The 25,712-nt window shown below is 36.9% G+C and overlaps 1 protein-coding gene across 5 annotated transcripts in view; it reads left to right on the forward strand.

Moving 5' to 3' along the window:
- Positions 1 to 370: 370 nt before the first annotated feature.
- csf1rb (colony stimulating factor 1 receptor, b) overlaps positions 371 to 25,712 on the forward strand; it is an 81,865-nt gene continuing 56,523 nt past the window's right edge. For 4 of the 5 annotated variants that reach the window (XM_051677948.1, XM_051677949.1, XM_051677950.1 and 1 more), the window contains exons 1-13: positions 371 to 506; positions 2,986 to 3,108; positions 5,494 to 5,754; positions 14,312 to 14,596; positions 14,708 to 14,841; positions 16,418 to 16,580; positions 16,682 to 16,877; positions 17,283 to 17,404; positions 17,491 to 17,599; positions 17,708 to 17,901; positions 17,998 to 18,110; positions 18,196 to 18,322; positions 18,439 to 18,540. In XM_051677948.1, the coding sequence (XP_051533908.1) occupies positions 3,048 to 3,108; positions 5,494 to 5,754; positions 14,312 to 14,596; positions 14,708 to 14,841; positions 16,418 to 16,580; positions 16,682 to 16,877; positions 17,283 to 17,404; positions 17,491 to 17,599; positions 17,708 to 17,901; positions 17,998 to 18,110; positions 18,196 to 18,322; positions 18,439 to 18,540 (1,867 nt within the window). In that variant the 5' untranslated portion in view covers positions 371 to 506; positions 2,986 to 3,047. Of the gene's footprint in view, positions 507 to 2,985; positions 3,109 to 5,493; positions 5,755 to 14,311; positions 14,597 to 14,707; positions 14,842 to 16,417; positions 16,581 to 16,681; positions 16,878 to 17,282; positions 17,405 to 17,490; positions 17,600 to 17,707; positions 17,902 to 17,997; positions 18,111 to 18,195; positions 18,323 to 18,438; positions 18,541 to 25,712 lie in introns of those variants that run through there. The other variant, XM_051677952.1, reaches the window with a different exon arrangement.

Consider the following 25,712-nt stretch of genomic DNA (forward strand, 5'->3'; position numbering starts at 1 on the left):
TGAAATTAAATGCTGCTTTTTACCAGAATCATGTGATGTTTTAAAAGGGATATCTCCTTTGAACCCAACACAGAATTAATTCCTTCATTTGAAACGTCTGTCACCTGTGCCTTGGCACTATGGGATTACACACTAAAACTTGTCTGCTGAATTACACCAAGTGCGACGACTTCTGAACAGAAAAAAAGAACAGGGGGTGACTGCAAGTTCCACACTTGAATTTCTTTCCATACTCAGGCCATACTTAGAGGACTTCATCAATTTATACAGACTTCTGTGCATCTCTATTACACTTCCTGTCACATCATCATCATGTGAGTGCAGCTTTTCTTACTTGAGGCTTGTGAAAAACTACTGAAGAAATACCAGTGGAGACAATTGAAACAGCAACCTTGCAATGTTGCAATCAACTCCTCAAGAACGAAGGCCCTTGATGTGCAGGACATCATTGACCCATTTGCTATGAGACAACAATAGATGTATTGTCCTCTTGTAATCTGCTATTGGTGAGTAGACTGCTCAAATTGTTGTTTTACTATGGTAGCAGTCAGAGTACTATGTCATGTTGGCACTTTTTCTGTTCATGCTTTACTGCTGTAAAAATGCATGTTAGAATATTGCATTGAGTGAGCTGTTCTAACCATGTTGTGGCAACGTTTTACTGCCAATTGGTATAGAGGGTGAGGGACACTTGATGGTCAAAATGTTAACAGTAAATAGATAATATATGTAAGAACCTGCTGAATGAGTGTGTGTTTTCATAAATTGTATTGATTTGGCAGTATTATAGTTTACATTGGCAGTAGATAAGCCATATTACTAAAATTAGTAAAAAATTTGAGGCTATGGCCTGAGCTGGGCAAAGTGGAATACCATAGAGAAAAATCAATTTACGTGTGTTTTTATGAGCTGTATTTAAACAACGCTAGATGGCTGAAACTGCATGTTGTTTAGGTATGAGTTTATAGCTGCAGTTTACGCATTCAGTACCTACAATCCTGGAGCCGCCACTGCACCGTTCCCATTTTCATTCATAAAGTCTATACTTTAGTCAAAATGGCTTCACAGACTCACCATTGCATTGTTATTTTAGATAATTTTAAGATATCGCTCTATCCTTGTGCTCGTTGGATAATCAGCTGCACAATTAGACAAAACACAAGACATGCTGCATCAAGCATGTATGACATGCTGCTGCACAAACAGACATTACAAACAGTCCCCATGTAGCAGATCTAGGCATGTGCAGCTGGGGAGGTGGAGGGTTTCAGGGAAAACTCTCTGCGCGCTGCAGTGAAACCTGCTTATCTGCAAAACTGAACCATTTTCGTAATTGTAAGACAAAGAGAGTGACACAAGTTGATTGGCTACCCGCTTACAAGTCAAAGGACCAATCAGATTACCAACCAATTGGCTAAACATGTCACATGTGAATGAGCTGATTGGCTAACAGATAACAAGTTCAAAAAACCTATCAGCTTGCGCCACATAGAGTTGCATGGCTGAACTTTGGTCATTTATACAGTAGCAACATAGTTCTGTGAGACCAGTTGAACAACTCACAACACCGTTTATTTGCTGCTTCAGCTGCAGTCTGGACCTCTGCACAATAATTTACACCTGATTATTGAAACTGAAAAACATTAATAACCATTAAATGAAAACAATTAATGTTCTGCACTGTATGGTAAACTTGCCAGAGTTGAGGCAATTAAAAAATTGCTGCCACGTGGAGCACAGAGATTTTTGTTTACACTTTAAATTGTGTTAAAGTTATGAAAATAACCTGAAAGTATTGTCCTAATAACATTAAGATGTGGATTACCTATTGTTAATTCTGGAGAAAAACATACAATCAGAGTAATGATTCAGCTGCAGAAACTGTCATCTCTTTCAGATCAGTAATAGGGCACAATTGTCACAAAATCTGTTGCGACGACATAACATCGCTTCAAATAAAGTGTTTCTTGGGCCCTATTATATCCTTGTTATTATTTGGTTTCTTTCTAATTCATCTGGAATTTCCACTTACATTATGCTAACTGTTTAAAAATGAAGTGGCATTACTCAAATGCACCAAACAATTTCACAACTTTTTGGGGGAATAGAGGTTGGTTCTATAGGGTTGCTTTATTACAAACAAATATTTGTTTAATAGCCTGGATTTTGAAAATGCTTTTTGTGTCAAATTCATTAAATGTTATTTTCTGTAATGTCTTGCACTGATGTAATTTTTAAAAATGTACTCTGAAAACTAAGATAACAAACAAATAGTATTATGACAAACAGAAAAAGTAAATATAAGAACAATAAAAATAAAAGAGATAGTTTGCTATATGCTGGCCATTCTACAAGATTAAATTGTGTTGTGTGTGCATTTTGTACATATTTGGAAATGATACAGTGCGATTCATTATACATTATACTTTGGATTTTAGAATTCTGTGAAACCTTTATATAAACATAATAGTCATCTTCCCTGAAACTGTAAGAAATAGCAGCTATGTGTTCTGCTGGTTTTCTTTTTTTCCAAAATGTTGTTGCTTCATGTCTGATTAGCTAAAGGCACCGCATAAATCTATTAGATAAACACATAAATTAGACCATGATTTTTGAAATAAAGATTTGTTTGTTACTTAATATACAAAGTACCCTACAAAACAATTCAGTCCCATAACTACAGCAATTTTTTTTATTTATTCCAAGCAAATTTCTTCCAAGCTGTATTGTAAATGACAAAACCAGCAAATCACATGTAATACAATGATTTGGTTAAATATTTATTTACATTTTGGTCAAATATTATTGTTAATGTAGATAAATGCAAATAGTGCTTCATCCAAATTCAGTTTCATCTGGTGCATGGAAAAAACAAACTTTTCGTGACTAAATTAAAACTGCTTTCTCAATGAGCACAAAATGTAAAAGCCTAAAGAGGAAGTTAAAATACATGAGGTTTTTGTAAATTGTGTCATCACACCTCAGCCAGTTTCCCAGTCGTGTTCAGACAAGCAGACCTCAGTTTATACCAGCCAGAAGTAACAAAGATGAACAGAAGGATGCTCTGTCTTGCTCTTCTCATCGCTGTAGTGCCCTGTACTGCCAAAGGTATGTTAATTATTATCTCTTTACTAACATCTTTGATAGATGTATGCAATTAGACACCCTCTCCAGCATGAAATACTGTCTGAAATTAAATCAGATGTACCCCTGGTAGCCCTGATGCGCTCCAATGAAGGCTTAACTGCCAAAATGCATTGACTAGATTTTTAGCCTTTTTGTTTGCTTGCTTGTTTTGTTTGAAAAATATATTTGATCTTTGTTTGGCAAGTAATATATTTTTTTCAAAGATTTTTTATTTTTTATTTTTATTTTTTTTACTTTTTTTTTTTGAGTCAGTGTTATAAAGTACATTATAAATGATTTTTTTTTTTTTTTTTTTTTAAATATATAAAATATGATTTATAATCCTCTGTGGATAGCAATTTTAAAACATTGTTAAATGCAAAGGAATTGGCTATAAATGACTTTCTGTTGCACAGTGTCCAAAGCATTTTTCTTTTATCAGAAGGAACATTCTTTTGCATCACCATTCTGACATCTTTCATCAGTGCATTCAATGAAGCTAGACAGATTTTTTTTTAGTGCATTAACTAAATGTTATTTTACTTCATGTCAAAAGAGAATGAACCAAATGTGTGCATGGTAAGTAATATGTTAAGACAGGTGCATTAATTTAGTGGCTTTGAAGGCAACAGTATTGTCTGGCTTTGAACATCCAGTCCAACACAAAGCAGAAGTGAAAGTGGGAATGGGAAACAGACCACAGGGATGTGGCTGTGCAATGGGCCACCGGTGCAATGTGTTTCCTGAGGGACCCAATCAAAGGGGCTGCTTCTACAACACTTAAAACATTTTCCCCCTCATAAAAAGCCATTTCATGGCTTTCTCTCGTTTCCCCTTTTCTAAAGTTAAAAATAAAATTTGGGCCCCATCCTCAAAAATGTGACAAGACCCTGTGTTGTTGCAAAAACAGTGGTCCAAACATGTGTATTGCAATATCCGTTATTTCGCACTTCACAGTGGAAGTAGCCACAGTTAAACACTCCACTTTCAGTGATGTCCATCTTTAACATCACTAATCATAGGTAATTTTCCAATAATAAATATCCACTTGAAGTGTCTGTGAATTCATAATTGTCATTCAGATAATATGACGATGTTTGAGTAGAAATTTTGAAGCCTGCTATATGTGTACTCCCTTTAGCAAATGAAGAACTAATCAGCCCATATGGTATGACAATGAGTGATTTGGATAAGAAACTGATCCCCGAGGCCAGCGAGGGTCCATCACAGCCAACGTTATCTTCAGCATGCTGTGGATTAGACAAGCTAAAACATTCACTTTCCCAGCTCATCCAGGAAGAGCAGGAGAGCAGAGGCTGGTACAGTGAAATGGTCAAGGTCCTCAACCAGTTGGTCCAAGCAAACAAGGAGGTGGCTGGCGGTCAGGCAGAGGTCCTGAAGGTGCTTCGAGTCACGAGGGACCAGGAGGAGCAGCAGCTGATCCACCTGCAAAGCATGGCTCGACTCCAGAGTCTCCTAGTGGAGAACAACCAAGCTTTGCTGCTCCAAGTGTCTCGCATCACCACCACGGTGCAGGATGTGGCGAAGAGACAGCGCAAATAAATGCATTTTTATGAAATGTTATGCTTATATTAACACAAAGTCGCTGTCAATCATTATTAAAACAGATGAATAGGATTGATCTAGCAAAAAGAACCTCAACTAAAAAATGCATTGGCAACACAGCCTTACCTCTGAAGCATTTTGATGACAAGTTGTGCTTGTACTAACAAAGTTCCTCTCAAATATAATGAAAACATATATGAAGCAGATTGATCTAGTTAACCTAAGCTTAAAATCTTCATAAATTTGTACAGTTAATTAAATATGTTTCTGCGCTAAATTTACTCTTGTGTTTTTGTTATTCTCTCACATACTGTCAGGTAATCCAAAAATGTGCTTCATGTGATAACATCTAAAAATAACTTGTTTTATTAATATCAGAGATATTTAGTATTAATGAATCAATCTGACTTCATTAGGTAACCCCAAGGAAAGTAATTTTTAAGGGTCAGGTGGAAGTGAAAACTGCAAATTGTTAATTTTTACAGCATATATTGTATGACTCACAACTGAAAGCCTTTATAAATTGTTTTGTGGTATAAAAAAAGTTTATTGTTGGTTATGGCTCATCTATCTGTATTATTACCTGTTTTATGTGTTATTGACTAACAATGTATCCTTATTGAAATTACAATAAACGCAATAAATGACACTACCTTGTTTCAGCATCAAGAATAATTTAAATAAATAAATGCAATCAACCAGTCTCTCATCGTTTTCACATGAGCTGTTTCTCTTTCATCTCTTACTGGGTGTCTCTTGTTCTCTTCCACTTCTCTTTTGCTCTTCTGTGTGCTTGTGCAGATTTTCCTGCTCCAGTGATAAAACTGAACTCCACTCCACTCAAGCACTCTGAGGTGGTCTGGACAGCTAAAAGGCCTTTTAGTCTCAGATGTGATGGACAGGATGTTGTCACATGGAAGACCAGGCTCAGAGGACACCAGAGATTTGTCTCAAAAAATGTCCTCACTGTCAAAAACCCCAGCGCAGAGCACACAGGAACATACCGGTGCAGTTACAAGAACCAATCAGACCTTTACTCAGAAATCCACATATTTGTTACAGGTATGTGCATTATAAAATTGAGAATGATAATCTGGAGGTCAGCCCTAATAGAAGTAATGGAAAAAATACAGTCAGCTGGCCGATATCACAAAATAAATATAGTGACACTGAAGAGGTTTATTTTGCGAATAATGACCACTCGACAATATTCCACTTATTACACAGTGACTTAATGAATGAAAATGTAAGTGCAAATGAAATATTGATTTGAGTAATTTAAGAATTATTTTACAATGTGAGAAGACTGTGTGGTCTATGAAAGACATGAAATTAACATAGCCATGTGGGAGACAAAAAAAATCTGACCATATACTGCTGTCATTGACCGATCACAACTGATTATACTTAAAGGAATAGTTCACCCAAAAATGGAAATTCTCTCATCATTTACTCACCCTTATGCCATCCCAGATGTGTATGACTTTCTTATGAACACAAATGAAGATTTTTAGAAGAATTTCTCAGCTCTTTTGGTCCATACAATGCAAGTGAATGGGTGCCAAAATTTTTAAGCTCCAAAAATCACATAGGTCATCATAAAAGTAATCCATATGACTCCAGTGGTTAAATCCATGTCTTCAGAAGTGTTTTAATAGGTGTTTGTGAGAAACAGATCAATATTTTAGTCAATGTTTACTATAAATTTTACTCCCTGCTCAGTCAATCTCCACTTTAACTTTCGCTTTCACATTGCTCTTCTTGTGTTTTTGGTGATTCACATTCTTCATGCATACGCCCCCTACTGGGCAGGGAGAAGAATTTCTAGCAAAAATGGACTTAAATATTGAACTTTTTCTCACCCACACTTGTCATATCACTTCTAAAGATATAGATTTAACTACTGGAGTCTTATAGATTACTTTTATTCTGCCTTTATGTGCTTTTTGGATCATCAAAATTTTGCCACCCATTAACTTGCATTGTATGGACCTACAGAGCAGAGATATTCTTCTAAAAATCTTCATTTGTGTTCTGCTGAAGAAAGCCATACACGTCTGGGATGGCATGAGGGTGAGTAAATGATGAGATTTTAATTTTTGGGTAAACTATTCTTTTAAAGGACTAATTTGACTCTAAGAACAATGAATGGATTTATATTTCAACTTATCTGACATTTAATTAATATGGTAGTTTAAAAGCATCTACATAAGAAGTCTCCAGGTACCAGCTGAAATACTTTCATATGGCCCCACAAGTGTTAATGGTTTATTCTTAATTCCAGCCCACGCATCAGTTTTCACTTTCTGCATTTAGTTTGTATGTGTTGAGTTTGCTGGCTGGATAAAAACAAAAACAAAACATAAATAATGATCAGTGTAGTCTGATTCACGAACAAATTACTCTTTTGACCATAGCAGAAGAAAGCCGCTCACCACCACTCAATGCTATAGAGTTGCCACTTTGGGTGTGTTTGTAATATGTAAAGCCAGTGCGTATTGTCTATCATAGTTTTCAGTAAACAAGCAATAATATAATTTTATATATGAACATTTACAATTGGAAAAATAACAGCTTCATTTCCGAATGCCTAAAATATACAAACTGTATTGATTTATTACACTTTTGGTTACCCAGCCACAGTATTGCCACAATGAATGCAGGTAATCTTCATTTGAAGTCTGTCTAAAGTCAGAAATAATCATAATGATGTAATTTAAGCACTGAATCCAGCAGAAACATCAACATTATCATCAGATTTTGAAGTACTTATGACAGATGTCACTGCTTTCATCATCTCATAGTGATTGCCGTACGCCTGGCGTTTTCCTTTTCTATTTGCATAACGTTGCCTCAGCTTTTTTTAAGCCCTCGGCCACTCTCTACGCTTGTGAGTGAGACGCTCGGCTCCCATAGTAATTAACGACAACGACAGGGCATCACGTTTACCGGACCACAAACATCACAAACATTGTTTACCTGATTCAGCTGAGCTTTTGTGCAGGATATGCCAACCCTTGAAATAGTTTCACTGTTGCCTCATGTTCATTCTCATCTCAATTTACTGCTGAAACTCGCTATGTAGACTCTGCTCTGTATTACAGTACGTTCATACTACATCTCTGACTGTGTCACTTAATTGGCACTCAGCAACTCTAATGTATTAATAACATCAATGTAGGGAAAGATGATGGTATCATGGTTAGAGAAAAGTGTTCGGGGCGGCAGAAAAAATGCTGGTAGCCGCAAAAGTACGGGACTGTTTACCACGTTTAGACTGAATAATTACGTCTGACACACGTATGACTCCCCAAGAATCCCTACCAAAAATTCACAGAATAATTCAATATATTGATTAAAATGAGTGGTTTTGATATTTTAATGAATTGCAAGACAAGAGTAAGATGTTAGGCTCAATAATATTTAATTATATTATTATATATAAATCAAAGAAGAATTATATCTTACTATCAGTGTTGGACTGGCCACAGGGAGAACCAGGACTTTTCCCGGTGGGCCGGCCGCGAAACAGGGCTGAACACACCCTGAAACTGAAACGGACCACCATGTTATGCCGAATGGGCCGTGACTGGCTGAAGAGGGCCACAAAACAGCGCCGCGATATGCAGAAAAGGACAGCAACACCCCAAACCCACCCCCCTCAATTCGAACAATGTTTTTGAGTAATTTGTTATTTGAACCATTCTGTTTGGACCGTTCTAAGGAATCACTGTACCGCATGTCATCATCATAACTATTATTCAAGTCACTTCAAAATAAAAAGAGATTATTACAGTTATGATTTGTGAGACTTAATTCAGCAATCTATAGTTACTGACTGAGTGTTCATATGCTAACTTGAAGTAAGAATTACACATTCACAACAAATTAATAATAATAAATGATGAGGGGGGAAAAAACTGTACAAAAAACTAGCTGTGAGGTGAGTGGGGTTCAACCGGCCCTCGATGGAGAACTTCACCTAACTAGTGGCCCCCAGGTAATTTATTTTTAGTTTTTAACATTATATACAAAGCAAGGAATATGAACAATACAACAACAACAACAACGATAATAACTCAATTTAAGAAGAAAAAAAAAGGGTGGACTGGCATAAGCAAAGCATAGCCTAAAAAAAAAGGTTGCCACACAGCTCAGAAGAACGTATACCCTCCATTCGTATAACATGTAGCAGTTCATTCAACCAGGTTTTGAAGCAAGGGGAGTCAGATGATTTCCAGTTTAAGGGTGTGTAAACTACATTTGTAGTTCGGTTCTCTTGGTTATCTTGGTCCGGACCAAAAAAGAAAATGATACATTTAGTCCTGGTTCGCTCAGCATTCACACTGGCATTTTTAACACCGAAGCTAAAGATACAAAACAAAAAGCATAAGGATAAGGTCACAACCTGATTGGACAGCTTTTATGACATATATTTTGCAAAGGAACTTGCCAAACATCCAAAACAACGCTGGCTGCTTGTTTGGTGCGCACCAAGGTTCAGATGGCAACGTTCACACTTGTTCAAATGAACCGCACTAACAGAGCAAATGCACCAGAGTTCGTTTTAATCGAACCAAACCTGCCAAGTGTGAACACACCCTAAGAGTATTATCTTTTTTGCAAGGATCATACCCAGCAATAAGGATTGCTGTTGAGTACTTGGGAGAGTGGCCAAAGTAAGACCTTAAAATCACCAGGCCATGATCAGGCTTGATGTCCTTCTGAAAAACCTTTGAAAAATCAAATATGCTACTCCAAAAATTATACAGTTCAGGACAAAACCAAAACAAATGCGACAGAGAGCCCTCTGCCGCTTTACATCTGTCATATACTGGAGAAACAGAATTGTATATTTTACTCAGTTTAGTTTTGGAATAATAAAGTCTATGTACCACTTTAAATGGGATCAACCTATGTCTCGAGTTTACTGAACAGCATTGGATCCTGCCAAGACATTCATTCCAAGCCTCTTCAGACACTTCTAACACCAAAGTCCTTGGTCCAAGCATATTTTAGGTGATTTGTATTCACAGGCATCAAGAAAGCACTAAAAAAACGTGAAACCAAATGTCTAGAGCTTGGGTTTAAAAGAAAGCATTCATCCAATATGTTATTCTTTGGCTTATTGATAAATTGTGGGATGACTTCTTGGACATAATGCCTCACTTGTAAATATATAAAAAAAAAAAAAAAAAAAGGGAGACTAAATATCGACTGTAATTGGCCAAAGGACGCAAATTTACTATCTACATAGAGATCCACAGTGGATATTAAACCTTTATTTCTCCACACAAAAAACCCCAGATCCAATTGAGATGGCTTAAATAAGTGGTTGTGGGCGATATGAGTGTGAACAGTTATGTCAGGCAATTTAACATTTTACTTTATTTGGTTCAATATTTGTATTGAGTTTTTTAACAAAGTTATTTCCAATCAATTTTGATGAAGGCAACACTTTAGAAAAAAGTAGAACTTGAAGAGAAGATTTTGCCAGGGATATTGTTTCTACCTTAAGCCACAACGGATCATCTGTAGAGAAGGCTTCATTAGGAGTACCCTTCTGCCAGTTCTTTAGAGCCCTAGCATTTGCTGCCCAATGATACAATTTAAATACTGGGAGCCCTAGACCACCTGCATGTGTGGGTTTCTGTAAATACATTTTTGCTATGTGAGGAGTTTTGTAGGCCCAGACAAACAGCATGATAATTGAATCCAATAGCTTGAAAAAAGACACAGGTATATAAATAGGAAGATTTTGGAAAAGGCATTGTAACCATGGTAAGATAACCATTTTAATGGCATTTATTTTACCAACCATTGATAGGGGAAGTAATCTCAATCAAGCAATACTATCTTTTAGTTTATCTATAGGGCAAAGAGCGAAACTGGTTAGAACTTGTGCCGAGAGTGACATAAATTCACTCTTGGTCCAGTCGATAGTGTATTCGGATAGTTTGCCAAAGGCGTTAATTTAATTGAGCAGGTGGGGAATCGATTTGACTGGATCAGAGAGATATATTAAGAGGTCATCAGCATATAGACTGACCAGTGCCTCATTATTTCCGAACTCTATTCCATGTATATAAGGATGACTTCTAATCCCTACTGCAAATGGCTCCCAGGCAATATTGAAAAGGAGAGGAGACAGAGGATCACCTTGTCTGACTCCCCGATGCAACTCAGAAGGTTTAGATTTGTAAGTGTTTGTCAGGATAGATGCCAAGGGACATAAATTCAGGATTCTTACCCACTTGATAAAACGGTTTCCAAACCCAAAGCGTTCAAGCGCTTTTAACATGAATGGCCACTCTGTTTGATTGAAAGCCTTTTGAGCATCTAACGAAATGATCGCTGCTGGGGCTTCTTACCCATGGTCCCTATAAAGAAGCAACCGGACATTGCAAAAATAAAATCGACCAGGTATAAACCAAGTTTGGTCTGAATGTACTATTGCTGAAATATGCTTTTCCAATCTGTTAGCCAGCACTTTCATTATCACTTTTTTTTATTTATTTATTTTTATCAAAATTTAAGAGCGCTATAGGCCTATAATTACCTGGGTCAGTGTCATCTTTTCCTTTCTTTAAGAGTACAGAAATATTGGCTTTGTAAAATGAACTTGGAAGTGTATAATTTCTATAGGAGTCATTGACCATTCTCATTAGATAAGCAGCCAGTTTTAAGCTTTGTAGAATTCTCAGTCAAAGCCATCTAGACCTGGTGTTTTGCCGGACGGGAAGGACTTAATGGACCCCAGTATGTCAGCTTCAGAAAAGGAACTATCTAGCTCCTTCCTTGAGGTCTCACTTAATTGAGCGAGGTTGAGACTATTGAAAAACGTGTCATGATCTGCTTGACTGGCATTACAGTTTGAGTAAAATTCTCTAAAACATTCATTAATCTCTTTTGGATTCGTTACGATTTTAGTTGTCTTCGATTTGATTTTATGAATTGCTTGCTTTGCTTGCTCCCTTCTTAGCTGTCTCACCAATAATGTGTCTGGCTTATCGCCTAATTCAAAGTGCTTTTGTTTCAATTTAAGTAAAAGGCTCTCAATTACTTTACCTAGAATGGAATTGTATTCATATTTCAGCTTCAAGATCTTGTTATAGTCTTGTTGTGATCCAAATCTTCTATATGCCTGCTCGAATATTGGGAGTAGATTTTAAATTTCTAATAATCTTCTATGATTGCTCTTCTTTTTTGCTGCTTCAAAGGAAATAATATGACCCCTCATGATTACCTTAAGGGTTTTCCAAATGACTGAATCTGAGACTTGGCCATTATCATTAGACAAAAAAAAATTAGTCAAGCTTAGCCCCAATATATTTTTCAAAAGCTGGATCCTTATGTAGAAAAGGATTAAATCACCAGTGACAGCTCTGCTGCGGCAAGACATCCTTGAGTTGAAGCGAGATGGGACTGTGGTCAGAAATCAACATGTTGTGGTACTGAGTACCAACTATATTGGGTACAGGTTCAGAAGAAATCAATAATTGGTCAATCCTAGTATAGGATTTATGGACGTGAGAGTAAAATGAATACTCTTTATCTGTTGGGTGTTGCAGTCTCCAAATATCTACCATATTCCTGTCTTTAATCAACCTATTTAACATCTGTACAGAGGCTATAGTGAGAGGTGGCTTTGTGGACGATCGATCTAAATACAGGTCCAGATAGCAATTGAAGTCACCCCCAATAATAACATTTGCACACCCATATGGTATTATATCAAACATTTATTTTGAAAAAAATGGGTTCATCAGCATTTGGGCCATTTACGTTTAACATTGAGAGTTAATTCGTCCTGAAATCTTAACATATCTGCCATGGGAGTCAGCAATCATCGAATCAAGCTAAAATGAAGTACCCTTCCAAAAGAGAATTGCTACTCCCCTGGCTTTACTATTAAATGGTGCCTGATATACGTGGGATATCCAGTTCACCTTAAGCTTACATTCATGTCCAACAGCTATATGTGTTTCTTGAAGAAAGAGAATATCTGCTTTCAGCGATTTGAGATACGCAAACACTTTGCCCCTTTTAATGGGGTGACCAAGCCCTTTAACATTCCAAGATGCTAAAGTTAATGTAGTACTTCCTCTATCTGCTTCATCACTCCCTTTCATTTAACTATTGTTATATGAGATAAAACCACCATAAAAAAAAAAAAAAACATCACCTTTAACACAGTTAGAACTCCCTAATCCCTCACCAGTGCCTTAAATGACTTCCCCAAACGAAGCATTGTGGCTCCCACTAGCGACTAGACCTCTAAACACTCGAGGAAGTAGAATAACAACTTGTACTAGTGCTACCAACTAGTCTAATATTATAAAAGAAAGGAAAAAAAAAAAACATACAGAAAGAACAACTCCACATCCAAGCCTTATCTAGCAGAATGACATGAATGTACATTATATACAGCCACCAGAGTCCTATGCATCCAAAAAAAAATAAAGAAATACCAGTAATACCAGAATTTAATCCTGGTCCGTCACCGTGATTTATCTCAGTTCTTTATCCACATAAAGCTTGGCCTCCATGGGGGATGTGAACAACCTGGAAACTCCACTGTGGTTGATGCAAAGCTTAGCAAGAAAACGCAAAACATGTACCACCTTGAGCTCTTTCAATATCTGCATCATCTCGCTGATGGTTACCTCTGTGGTGTAATCCGGAAAAATGAGTACCTTGTGCCCATGGTAATCCAGCTGGTGCCCCCGTTGAAGTCATAGAATACGTTCTTTATCCTGATAGTAGTGAATTCGTGCAATAATTGCACGCGGCTTGGCTCTCTCTGAGGGCTTTGGCTGTGGAACCCGGTGTGCTCGATCAATGACTGGGGGATCAGAAAAGTCCTCGAAAAGTTGCTTAATCAAATCCGCCACAAACTCAGTCGTCGTCCTTTTTCAACTCCCTCCGGAATACCGACAAACCTAATGTTGTTGTGGCGTGATCGGCACTTGAGCTCGTTGAGTTTGAATTTAGGCATCTTGTTCTCCTTATGTAGGGTACTCTGAGAGGATTCCAGAGAGAGGATCTGAGCTTCATGATCCTTAGCCTGCCCCTCTACCATCTCGATTTTCTCACCCAGTTCCTGTTGCACTGTTTGCATAACTTGAAAAGTCACTTCAAGTTTATCAAATCTTTCATTAAGGCACTGAGAATCTTATCAGAAATCTTCTCTAACATCAGCGGCATTCCTTTTTCTTCCAATCATAGGCCATCCGCTCGATTAACCAGCGCCATATTGTCAATAGCACTGGCTGGCAACTGAGAAGATTTGGCACCTTGCTGCAGTTTTTTTGACGGCATTGACGAAAGTTGAAATTTTAACTAAAATATAGGACGCTATAGACTTTAAAATAACTTTTATCCCATTCAAAATGAATTAAAAGGCAATTAAGTTACAATTTTATTGACCTGGATGTGGAGAAGTTTGATGAACAGGTCTACCTCCTACTCTGCTCCATAGCGCCCCCAGATAATTTGAGTTTGACAATCCTGATCTACACTATGAATACAATGAATGCACAAAAGTAGGAATGCACACACAAAAATAATAATCAGTTATCTGTATCAGTTAAAAGTTCTGTATATTTCATTGATATAGATTCTGTCAGAGCCTTTACTACCCCTCAAATGCCAGTAATTATTACAAAAGAAGGCTCAAACTGCTTACTGGACTGCTTGGTAACAGAGCCAGCGGGTACTGAATTCTCACTCCAGATGATTAATGGATCTTCTGTTCCATCTGGGATGAATTATACTGTGGATCCCAAAAGTGGCATCCTTATACGAAACCTTCAGCCCAGCTATAGCGGCAACTATGTTTGTAGTGTGCAGATTCATGGAGTCCAAAAGATGTCTGAACTCTTCCAGATCACTGTCTTAAAAAGTGAGTTGTGACAAATCTTGTGCAATGTTTTTGATTCTTAGATTTTTTTAATTAAAAAAGAATTGTATGTTGTACCAGTTTAGCACAACCTATGCATTTTCTGTACTGCAGAAGCACAACAGCCACCATCTGTGTCACTTGCAGCAGATCAGTATGTGCGTATTGTTGGCGAAACACTGCAGATCCCTTGTTACACTGCAAACCAAGACCATTCATACAACATCTCCTGGAGTTCATCGAAAAAGGTGAAGAATTTGATCTAATTACAAGCATCAGACATCAAAGTTGGCATCTCAAGACCACATAAACAAGGCCTTGGTCTATCTCATTATTCTATGTCTTAGTCTGGGTCTCTGCTTGTGGTCTCTGGCAAGCAGTGGCAGTTCAAGACCATTTTAACTAGGGGAGGCAGGCTGTGGCTGGGTGTAGCCTACCTTTAGGGGGCATCTGTACAAGTTACTACAAGTCTGAAATTATGCAATGCAATTTTTGGAAGACAACCAAATATTTACCAAACAAATACTCTTGTGGGCATACACTTTTTCGGCAGTGCCATTCTTTCCAGAGCTGCACAAGCTGCTATTTGGTGAGAGTTCAGGTCTCTGGTGCTGCCACCTTTGTGGTGCTTGTTAAACCGGACACCAAGGTCTCTGCCAAGGAATCTGGCAGGTCTATGGGCAGCCCGGTGTATGTGTAGTGACATCCTTGGCTAAATTTGTCAGGAATTTGCTTGTCGCTTTCCTTGCCATTGTGAGTTAGGAAAGAGAGCGTGACACCTTCTTTGTGACACAGGATGGTTTTACACTATTTTTACTATTGAAGACGGCATAAAAAAAAAAAAGCGCGGCCAGTTTGCAATAGGCTTCAGATTGCCCCAAACATAAACCAGTCGAGCACAGACTCGTCACAAGAACCATCGCAATTTCGGTGGAAAAAAGATATTAGACAAGTGTTGTGCTGGGCCAAGTGGCCAGCTCAGACCCAATTTGTTGCCCTTTGTAGACGATACTCTGCATCTTGCAAGAGAGCTTGGATGCAGGACTTACTCCATTCACGCTTAAAGTGTACGTGCTGCCTTTGTCTGTGGGCAAACATCTTCAGTAAATTCCTGCATGGTGCTAGACGACTGAGGCCCTCTTGACCCGCTACCTGCTACGGTCTGGGACTTAGCGCTGGTACTTTACTTGCTTATGAGTCCCCTGTTTTAACCATTAGAACAGGGAAGCTTACGCTTCGGAAGATTAGGGTTAGGTTTAGTGGTAGGGGTTTGTATAGTGTGTCTGTAGGATTCTAAATAAACACAACAAACATGCTGCAGTGATGCCCCTTTACTGTTAGTATTTAATTAGTAGTGCAAATAGTATCTGCCACTGTTTGCACCAGGGTGCAAACCGCATCTGCCATTATTTGTACCTGGGGTGCAAATAATATTTGCCACTATTTGCACTGGGGTGTAAATGGCATCTACCTTAGAATCTGCCTTAAAATCATTCCTTAAGTCTGGGTGTGAGTTGCTTCATAACAGCTAAAGAAAATGTGTTAATACTAGTGATAAGTATAATTGCTGTGGAAAGAATTTCAAAACATTACCAAAAGTTTTCCATCTTCATACTTCTATCATACTTTTTCTATCAACACACAAAAAGAAAATAATAGAAAAAAGCCTAATTCAGAGTGCTGACAGGGAAAGACAAGTAGCAATATAATTTTAAATGGATTCATATTAAGGCTGAATTCAAAATATGCCAGATAGTTTTGAATACTTACAAAGACAATGTTTAGTTTAACATTATAATTTTTTTAATTTTTATTTTTTATTAGGTATTTAAACATGAAACAACCAGAGACGAAGAGTGTGACCACGTTTGCATTACTAGTGTTTTGACCATTCTTCAAGTTAACATGTCCGACACTGGGAATTTCACATGCACTAGCCAGAATGAAGCTGGAAAAAACAGCAGCACAACATCTCTCACAGTTGTAGGTAGGTTTCTTAATACTTTAGAGTAATATTCAGAAGATTTTTTTTCCCTAATGCTTTATTTAAACTTCAATTAAGCTTGTCATCTATGTGTCTTCTTTCAGATAAACCATATATTAAACTCAAACCTATCCTGCGCTCTGAATACAAGGTGAATGGGACAGATATTGAGGTGATGCAAGGGGAACTGGTTGAACTTAGTGTGCAAATTGAAGCTTATCCAGAAATCAAATGGATGTGTTGGAAAACTCCCAAATGTAACAACACATGCACCCATGCATTTCACAGGATTCTTAACAGGTTAAACAGCCTTATAGACTATTTTTGTCTGTGCTTAGAATTAAAGAGTGCAACAGTCTGGTTCTGGAAGTAAAAATCACATTAACTTTTTGATAGGGGAGTTGATTTTTAACTTATAAACCTTACAGACCTACCGTAAACTCAGAGGTTGTTAATCGTTTGTATATGCTTCTGTTGAAGCCATCATTCCATGTAATTTCAACTTCATTTTCACGTTTAATAGCGGAATTTGTGCTGAATAAACTACTTACTATATATTTTATGTGAATATTTTGAAAAAATGTAAAATATATTGTATCTATACTTTATATAATCAACAACTTTAAATCAATAGATTTATATATTTATATTTATATTTTTAAGTAGATTATGTGACACTGGCCATGTGTTTTTGATATTTGACAGTAACCACAATATATCCACTATCCTGCTGAGAAGAGTAAGAGCACAAGACTATGGTCACTACATCTTTGACTCCAGGAGTGCCAGTGTCAACGCCTCAATTATTTTTAGAGTTCACGTGTACCGTAAGTCCAACCATGTTATAGAGAAAAAAAGATCTCATAAATGCATGAAACCAATGTCTGATCATGGTTGTTCTTTCCCAATACAGAGAAACCCAATACTGTAATTAAGTGGGAAAATGGGATTTCAACTTGTGTTGCAACTGGTTATCCTACACCTAGAATTCAATGGTTCCAATGTAAAGAAGCCAGTGTTGTGTATGTGCTCTTTATATAAATTAGATCACAAATATGTATAGGTATATTTTACAATAAATGTGTGAAGATGCACTCTAATTTTCTTACTTTAAAATGATGGGGTGACAGGTGTAATTACAACAATACATCATCTGTGGAATTACTGGTGACCCAGTCAACTTTGGAGCACATCAAAGAGTTTGAACCAGTGCTGGTGGAGAGTGTGTTACCAATAACTAATGCAAATATTAATTTAACCTTTGGGTGTGTGGCTACAAACATTGCTGGAGAAGATCATGATACCTTCACCTTGAGAATTTCACGTAAGTCACTGAAAAAATTCAAATACCCTTGCAGTTCACCCACATTTAATGCATTTTTAAATGAGCTGTCATCTGACACATCTTTAATGTACATAGATGTTCCTGGAATTATATCAGCATGGTCAACTTCAGCGATGATCACAGCTATTCTCGTTGGAGCCTTCGCTGTGGTGACCCTATTGTTGCTTATCTTTTATAAGTATAAAGAGGTATCTATATTCAATTCAGTTGTTCTCCATTCACCACAAATGACAGTAAACAACAACTTTTCAATACCATGTTCTTTTTTTTCAGGCACACAAGTATGAAATACAGTGGAAAATCATTGAGGTGAACGATGGGAACAACTACACCTTCATTGACCCCTCCCAACTTCCATATGACAAAAAACTGGAGTTTCCTCGAAATAAGCTCAAGCTTGGTACTGTAGGCTTGCTCACAACAGTTTTTACATTTTCACAATGGTTTTGAATGATTACAAAATTTCTGTTATTTATCATAAGAAATAACCACTGCAACAAAAAATATTGATTGCAGGACAAGTTTTGGGAGCAGGAGCTTTTGGGAAGGTGGTGCAAGCAACTGCTTATGGGCTCAAAGACGAAAATGTTACTAGGGTGGCAGTGAAAATGCTCAAGTGTGAGTTCACTGCATATGATGACAAATTTGATGAATTTGGAGTGATTATATGTAAATTACACATATAGAATCTTTTCACTTAAGGTTGCAAAAGTTCAGTAATGAATTAGGAAACTATTTAATATGACAAAACTGCAACAGTATATTTGTCTTGTTTTTTAGTAAAATTTTCTAAACATCCTTAAAGCAAGGTAAATTTGCCTGATAAGCAAAACTGCACAAGATCAGGGGTGGTTCTGTTTATATTTAAACAAAACATCAATACATTATGACTGTATAATAATATTTAGCAAGGTAAAGTTTAATTTAAGTTGAATATTTATAAAATATTCCCTTGTGGTTCATAAGAGATCATCACAGTCCACACACTGTGCTAAAACGTCACTGGTGTTCAAGTGTTCAGTGCAACTGCCTTGCATGTTTTGTCTTAAACACTTAGTAAAAAAACAAAAAACATTTACACATTCTAAAGATTGTAAATTGTATGCATAACTTACACTTTAATTGAATTAATTCATTAAGGAATACTTGGACACCTCCAACGTTTTAGTGCAGCGGGTGGAATTTTTAGACGGTCCCTTACAAGTGCTAGTTCATGAAAGCCCATAGGAGCATATATAGGCATAATTCTCCAGCTACAACTAGCGTTGACCGTATGAGTTCAGTGTTTTATGCCTGTATGATATAGTCATATATTCTTTAACCTAATTGTGCTAATGATATACACTACCGGTCAAAAGTTTTGAAACACTGACAGAAATGTTTCTCATGATCTTAAAAATCTTTTGATCTGAAGGCGTATGCTTAAATGTTTTAAATTAGTTTTGTAGACAAAAATATAATTGTGCCACCATATTAATTGATTTCATTATAAAACTAAAATATATATTAAAAAAAAGTTTTTGAAATTGATGACTTTAAGTTACTTAAGTGAGTTAAGTTACTTTTATAGCACAATTTCCCACGTTATTATCACAAAACCGATCTGTATCTAATTTTCTGCCTTATTGAATGCACCTGATCCTAACTCATTAGAGATTGCTCTTATTTGGAAAGCATTCATTATACAATATTTTTTTGTGTGTGTCTGTCGGGTTTTCGTTTCTGGAACAACATACAATACACACTTGTTATTTATAATGAGGTATTTTTTTCCACTGTTTTTAATTTTATGTTTTGCACTGTACAATGCAAAAACAAGACAAATGTAGTGCAACAAGTTTGGCAAAACAAACAATGAAGCGACTCTGATGAAACAGCATACAGGAACAAAGTAACAGGTATAAAGAAACAGAAGCTAGTGTTATACAGGGCACACCGCACCAGCAATGGCAAATTTATTATGAATACCAGGGACTAGAAATGAAATGTTTTTCATTTCGGTTCATTCTGAGCAAAAATGTATTTATTTTTTGTTCCGGTTCAAAAGTTCTGCAGCCTCCTTTCCAAATGGTTACCAGTTAGAACAAAATTACAGTTAATAACGTTCTTTTTAAAATTACAGTACGCTGCACTGAGGGGTGGGTGAAATTCCAGTTGTAGCATTGCCAGTTCTCACAAGAAAAGCAAGCAATCTGGTCTTGAAAAACAAGCTCAATAAGCCACTTGCATCAAAATAAACAAACATTTGCGATTTTTCACAATATAAATCGTAACAAGCATACATTATATTAAGTCAAGTAATTTTTATTTGCAAAGCACCTTTCACAACACACATCGTTTCAAAGCAGCTTTACAGAACATCATGCATTAACAGAAAATGAAACTGTAATATATATAATGTCTTAGAGTCATCATTGTGTAGTTTGATAAAATACGATTGTGAATTGTGTTTAAAAATAAGTAATTATATAATAACTGTATTTAGAAACCCAGTGAGCAAGCCGAATGCGTCTGTGGCAAGGAACACAAAACTCCATAAGATGATGGTTAATGGACAAAAATAACTTTGGGAGAAACCAGGCTCACTGTGGAGCCAGTTCCCCTCTGGCTAACATCATGAATATAATGCCAATATTACTTAATTATGTATAGTGCAAGTCATGGTTTAACATTATCTAACTAAGTGTTAAGGGTCAGTATTTAAACAAAGATTTTGTAAGAACTGTAAGATTAATGACTAATGTCTTTGAAGTTAATCCTGGATTAACTGCAGAAGTTCACATAGATGCATTGTCCTTTGTTAGTTGGTTTTGTTGGCAATTAACTGATGCAGGCAGAGATCAGTGAGGTGCATCGCAGTTCAACCAGCCGGTAATTTTGGTGAGGTCTATCCTAAGTCCAAGGTTCAGGCAATGGCATATGATGTATCCCATGTCTTATGGTTTGAGTTGGCATCAGTTCATCCTCTGAAGTCCATCGTAATAGACTGAAGTGATGTTTGGCTGGCACCGGCTGCGTTTAGTCGTCATCACTCAGAGACACGTTGCAGTGGAGTCCAACATGAAGCAGAAATGAAACTGGATCCAGCTGGTTCTGGTGACCTCAGGATATGAATCCCAAGGTTGAGACAGGGATACAAATAGAATAATATTAGCATAGATGCCATTCAATTTATTGCAGAGTTATAGATCATGATCAGTGTTTCTGGTTCCGGCAGACCTAACTAAAGCAGCCTAATTGTGTGTTGAAGGATAAATTAGGTGTATGCCTGGCTAAATAGAGGAGTCTAGACTTAAACTGAATGAGTGCGTCTGCATCTCGAACAGTGTTAGGGAGACTGTTCCATAGTTTAGGAGCCAAATATGAAAAGGATCTACCTCCTTTTGTGGATTTTGATATTCTAGGAACTATTAACAGGCCAGAATTTTGTGATCGTAATGAACGTGATGGAATATAGCATGGTAGAAGGTCACTTAAGTACTGCGGAGCTAGACTAGTCAAAGCTTTGTATGTAGTTAACAGAATTTTAAAATTAATATGAAATTTAACAGGTAGCCAATGTAACGACGATAAAATGGGGTTAATATGATCATATTTCTTGGTTCTAGTCAGCACTCTGGCTTCTGCATTTTGAACCAATTGAAGTTTATTTATTGATCTTGCTGGACATCCTCCCAGTAATGCATTACAATAATCTAGTCTTGAGGTCTTGAACGCATGAATGAGTTTTTCAGCATCAGCAACAGAGAGCATGTGTCGTAATTTAGCAATATTTCTTAGGTGGAAGAATGCTGTTCTACAAACATTGGTAATTTGATTTTCAAAGGACAGACTGGTATCAAATATAACACCTAAGTTCTTTGTGTAACGCTCTTTATCCGACGGCACTCAAATCACCAGGCAGACACAAGGAACTGCGTTTCATGCGTTGTGTTTATTTCTGTAACACAAGGAGAAAATATTTCCTCTGGCGACACAGTGGGCATTTAGATGTATACACATGTATCTAAAAGAACAAAGAGAAATAAGAGATTCACCTGCATTTGAAAAGATGTTGTCAGCCATGTAACGCACATGATGAGCAAATTACATCTAAACTTCACAAAGCTGGTCATATACAATCACAGTCGACTAACGTATCGTTACACAATATCACTGAACTTTCAATGTAACATTATTTGTGAGATAAACATGTATTATGTTACAAAAAGAATCTCATTTTACCGGAGCACATTTTTACTTACCCCCTCTCAGCATGAGATACACTTCTCTGCCGGAGAAAGGAGAGTGGTTTCACAGATAAAAGGCAACCAACCCACTAATTACTTAATCTCGCCACCAGAGGTCCCACAACAATAATTAACTGAACAAAAACACAGCAATTTTGGTGAAAGTCATAACATTTACAGTAACATTTTTAACCCCGTTACATTTGCTGTAGAAGAGGATGTAACAGTACATCTATCTAGAGTCAAATTATATTTTAGCGGCTTGTTTTTAGAGGTTTTTGGTCCAATAATTAGTACCTCTGTTTTGTCGGAATTGAGTAGAAGAATATTAACAGTTGAGTACAATTTTAATTAAACCCGGCAGCATCAAATCTGTATTAATGCATCATATCTAACAATAATATAAAAAGAAATGTGTGTCCTTCAGGTTTAAAGCAAATGTTTAAATTTTTCAGGCAACATGAAGTGGTGTAGTTCAAAAAATATACTGTGACCTTTAGATTCATGAAAAAAATTATCTGAACAAAATTAACCATTTATAGCCGGTTTCCAGCATTTAAACATAACGTTTTCACTCCGGAATAATTGAAACTCACTTTGTTCCAGTTTTCGGTTATGTTCTGCTAAATATTTAGTTCTATTTCAGTTTTCGTTCCTTGAACCGTTTTTAGTCCCTGATGAATACATTTTAAAAACATAAAATTGGAACCCTTTTAAACCACCCCACTAAAGCCCAAATTAATGCCTTACCTTCAGTGAGAAAGGCTCTTACACACTAAGTTCACCACATCAATGCACTTGAACATAATAGTATATACAGATTAATACTGGTACTGTTGGGTACAGGTGCAGGAATAAATATAGCTGCGAGCAGCAATTAACGGGGTTCAAGCGGTTTGAGGCCTTTAAGCACATGCGTAAAAAGGTATTATGTTTTATTTAGCTAGCATGTAACCACCTAGATCATAGATGGAATAGACCATTTACAACCAATACAGGCAATTTACTATAGAAATACATGGTGTTTAAAGCTTTTTAAAGCTCATAGAGCCACCTATGGTCCGATCTCCATAAAAGTCTGCATGCTTGTTTAGAATCATATGTCACATGTGCTCAGCTAATTTCGTGAAGTTCTGAGTTTTTGTTTAGGAATTATGGGCTTATTTGTACACTTGTCCACGCCCATTTTCTAAATGACACTGTTATAGCTACCAAAGGGTAAAGGGTGTCCGATTTGTTTCAAATTTCTTACAGACCTCTAGGGCCAGGAGTCGAACAGGCTCACAGTTTTGTGCCGATTGGCCTCCGTTAACCTTGTCTAATAGGTGCTCAAACTTCATTGGCCGATGGCGGCCACGTTTTTGAGATATGCCAATGTCCTCATAGACAGTCATGGCACCTTGGACAAAGACACTGCGTGCCGATTTTCAACTCAATCAGACAAACGGTTGCGTAGTTAGAGCTGTTTTCATGTTTTTTTCCTGTTACAGCGCCACCAAGTGGCCAAACTCCGCATTTGTTTTTACTGTAACCTCAGATTGAGCTCATACACAAGTGTACTGAGTTTGGTGAAAATATCAGGTGATATATATTACTTGTGTTTTTTCACAACACTGCATTATATACAACCATTAACACCTACAAAAATCGTGGTAGCACCACCTAGGGGCCGATTTGTTTTAAACTTTGCACAACCCTCTCAAACCAAGAGTCAAATAGGTCCACCAAGTTTCGTTCTGATCGGTCATTGTTAACCTTGTGTAATAGCTGCTGAAATTTGATTGGCCGATGGCGGCCATGTTTTTCAACATACTTGAATGTCCATATAGACAATGATGGCAGCTGAGACAGTGTATGCACATTTTGAAGTCAATAGGATTAACGGTTTCATAGTTACAGCCAATTTCATGTTTTTTGGTTTTATAGCGCCACCATGTGACAAAACCGCGCCAACTTTTCTGGGCAACCAAAGATTGACCTCATGCCAAGTTTGGTGAAGATATCTCATTTCCTTCAAGAGTTGTAGCCATTTACGTAAAATTGGCCACTCCTACTTCCGATGTTTTTGCATACCGTGGCTACCTCGAGTCGAAAGTTCAAACTTTTTTTGATAACTTTTGATATTGAGACTCCATAGAATCGTTTGGCACTAGGTTGGTCCCGATCGGACGAAAAACCTAGGACTAGTTCACAAAAGTAGGTTTTATGAAAAATCCAAGATGGCGGAAAATTTTTATAGGCGGAAATGAAATCAGAGATAAACTTTTTGTTTGGTTTGAGCCAAGGATTCCAATGGTATAAAGCACTTGAGAACTACGACAAACAGAGTTATGAGCAGTTTCGCATTTTTGATTGCTGTAGCGCCTATTGACCATTATGGCCAAGTCGTGTTTCTGAGTAGCGAGCAATACTACTACCATCTGACCATGTTTCAAGTCTCTAGGCCTTAAGGTCTGCTCTGCCCAATCAGTTTTATGGTGGAATAATAATAATTATAATAATAATAAAAATCTTAACAATTACAATAGTGTTTCATCGCTAAGTGCTTGAACCCCTAAAAATCGTAATTACAATAGGGTTTCAGCGCTAAGCGCTTGAACCCCTAATACAAATCTTAACAATTACAGTAGGGTTTCAGCGCTAAGCGCTTGAACCACTAATAATAATAATAAAAATCTTAACAATTACAATAGGGTTTCAGCGCTAAGCGCTTGAACCCCTAAAAATCGCAACAATTACAATAGGGTTTCAGCGCTAAGCGCTTGAACCCCTAAAAAGCAAACGCACAACTAACCGGGAGAGAGAGAACAGAGTTGATCCTGCAGCTTCTTTTGCAAACAAAATGCAAGAATAGTTACAGGGAAATGCACTAAATAGTTTACAGGGAAGATAACAAACACAACGTCCTCTTTATGCACACCATTTATCAATCAAACACTTAACACGTGGTGCACCAATCACAAGGGAGACGAACACGTGCTCAATAACAGAGAATTGAGCTTAATATTAGCAACAGCATTCTCTAATAAGAGGCGCACACCAAGCGCACCCAAATCGCATAGAAACTGACAAACATAATAATGATTAAAAAAACATATTAAAGCCATCATATTGGTCACTTATAATTATGATGCATGCAACCTTTTTAAACTCATAGTAATTGAGATAGATAAATTTTAAAATTCACTTTTTACACTGGACCATTTAAAATGAACTAGTGAATTTAAAAATATGCTTAAAAATTCTTAAAAGAATCTTAAAGGAAATGGTGACCATTTACAAGACCTGTACATGCTGATTATATCCTACAGCTTAAATTCTAACCTAAAATATTGATGTAGCCTATCATTCATTTTACACAAGAATGTTACTGCATTAGTCATTCTAAAGAACAGCATGGCTTAAAGTTTGTAGGTAAAACCAGAATATTAGGGTGTTTTCACTAATTGAAACATTTGTCATGAGCCTGTTTGTTTATACAGTATATATTAAAATTACAATTTTAAAATGTTTACTCAAATTTGGTGAATCTTTGGTTGTCTTTAAAATATTGTATGTCCG

The sequence above is a fragment of the Myxocyprinus asiaticus genome, chromosome 38 (genome assembly GCF_019703515.2).
Source record: "Myxocyprinus asiaticus isolate MX2 ecotype Aquarium Trade chromosome 38, UBuf_Myxa_2, whole genome shotgun sequence".
Lineage (NCBI taxonomy): Eukaryota > Metazoa > Chordata > Actinopteri > Cypriniformes > Catostomidae > Myxocyprinus > Myxocyprinus asiaticus.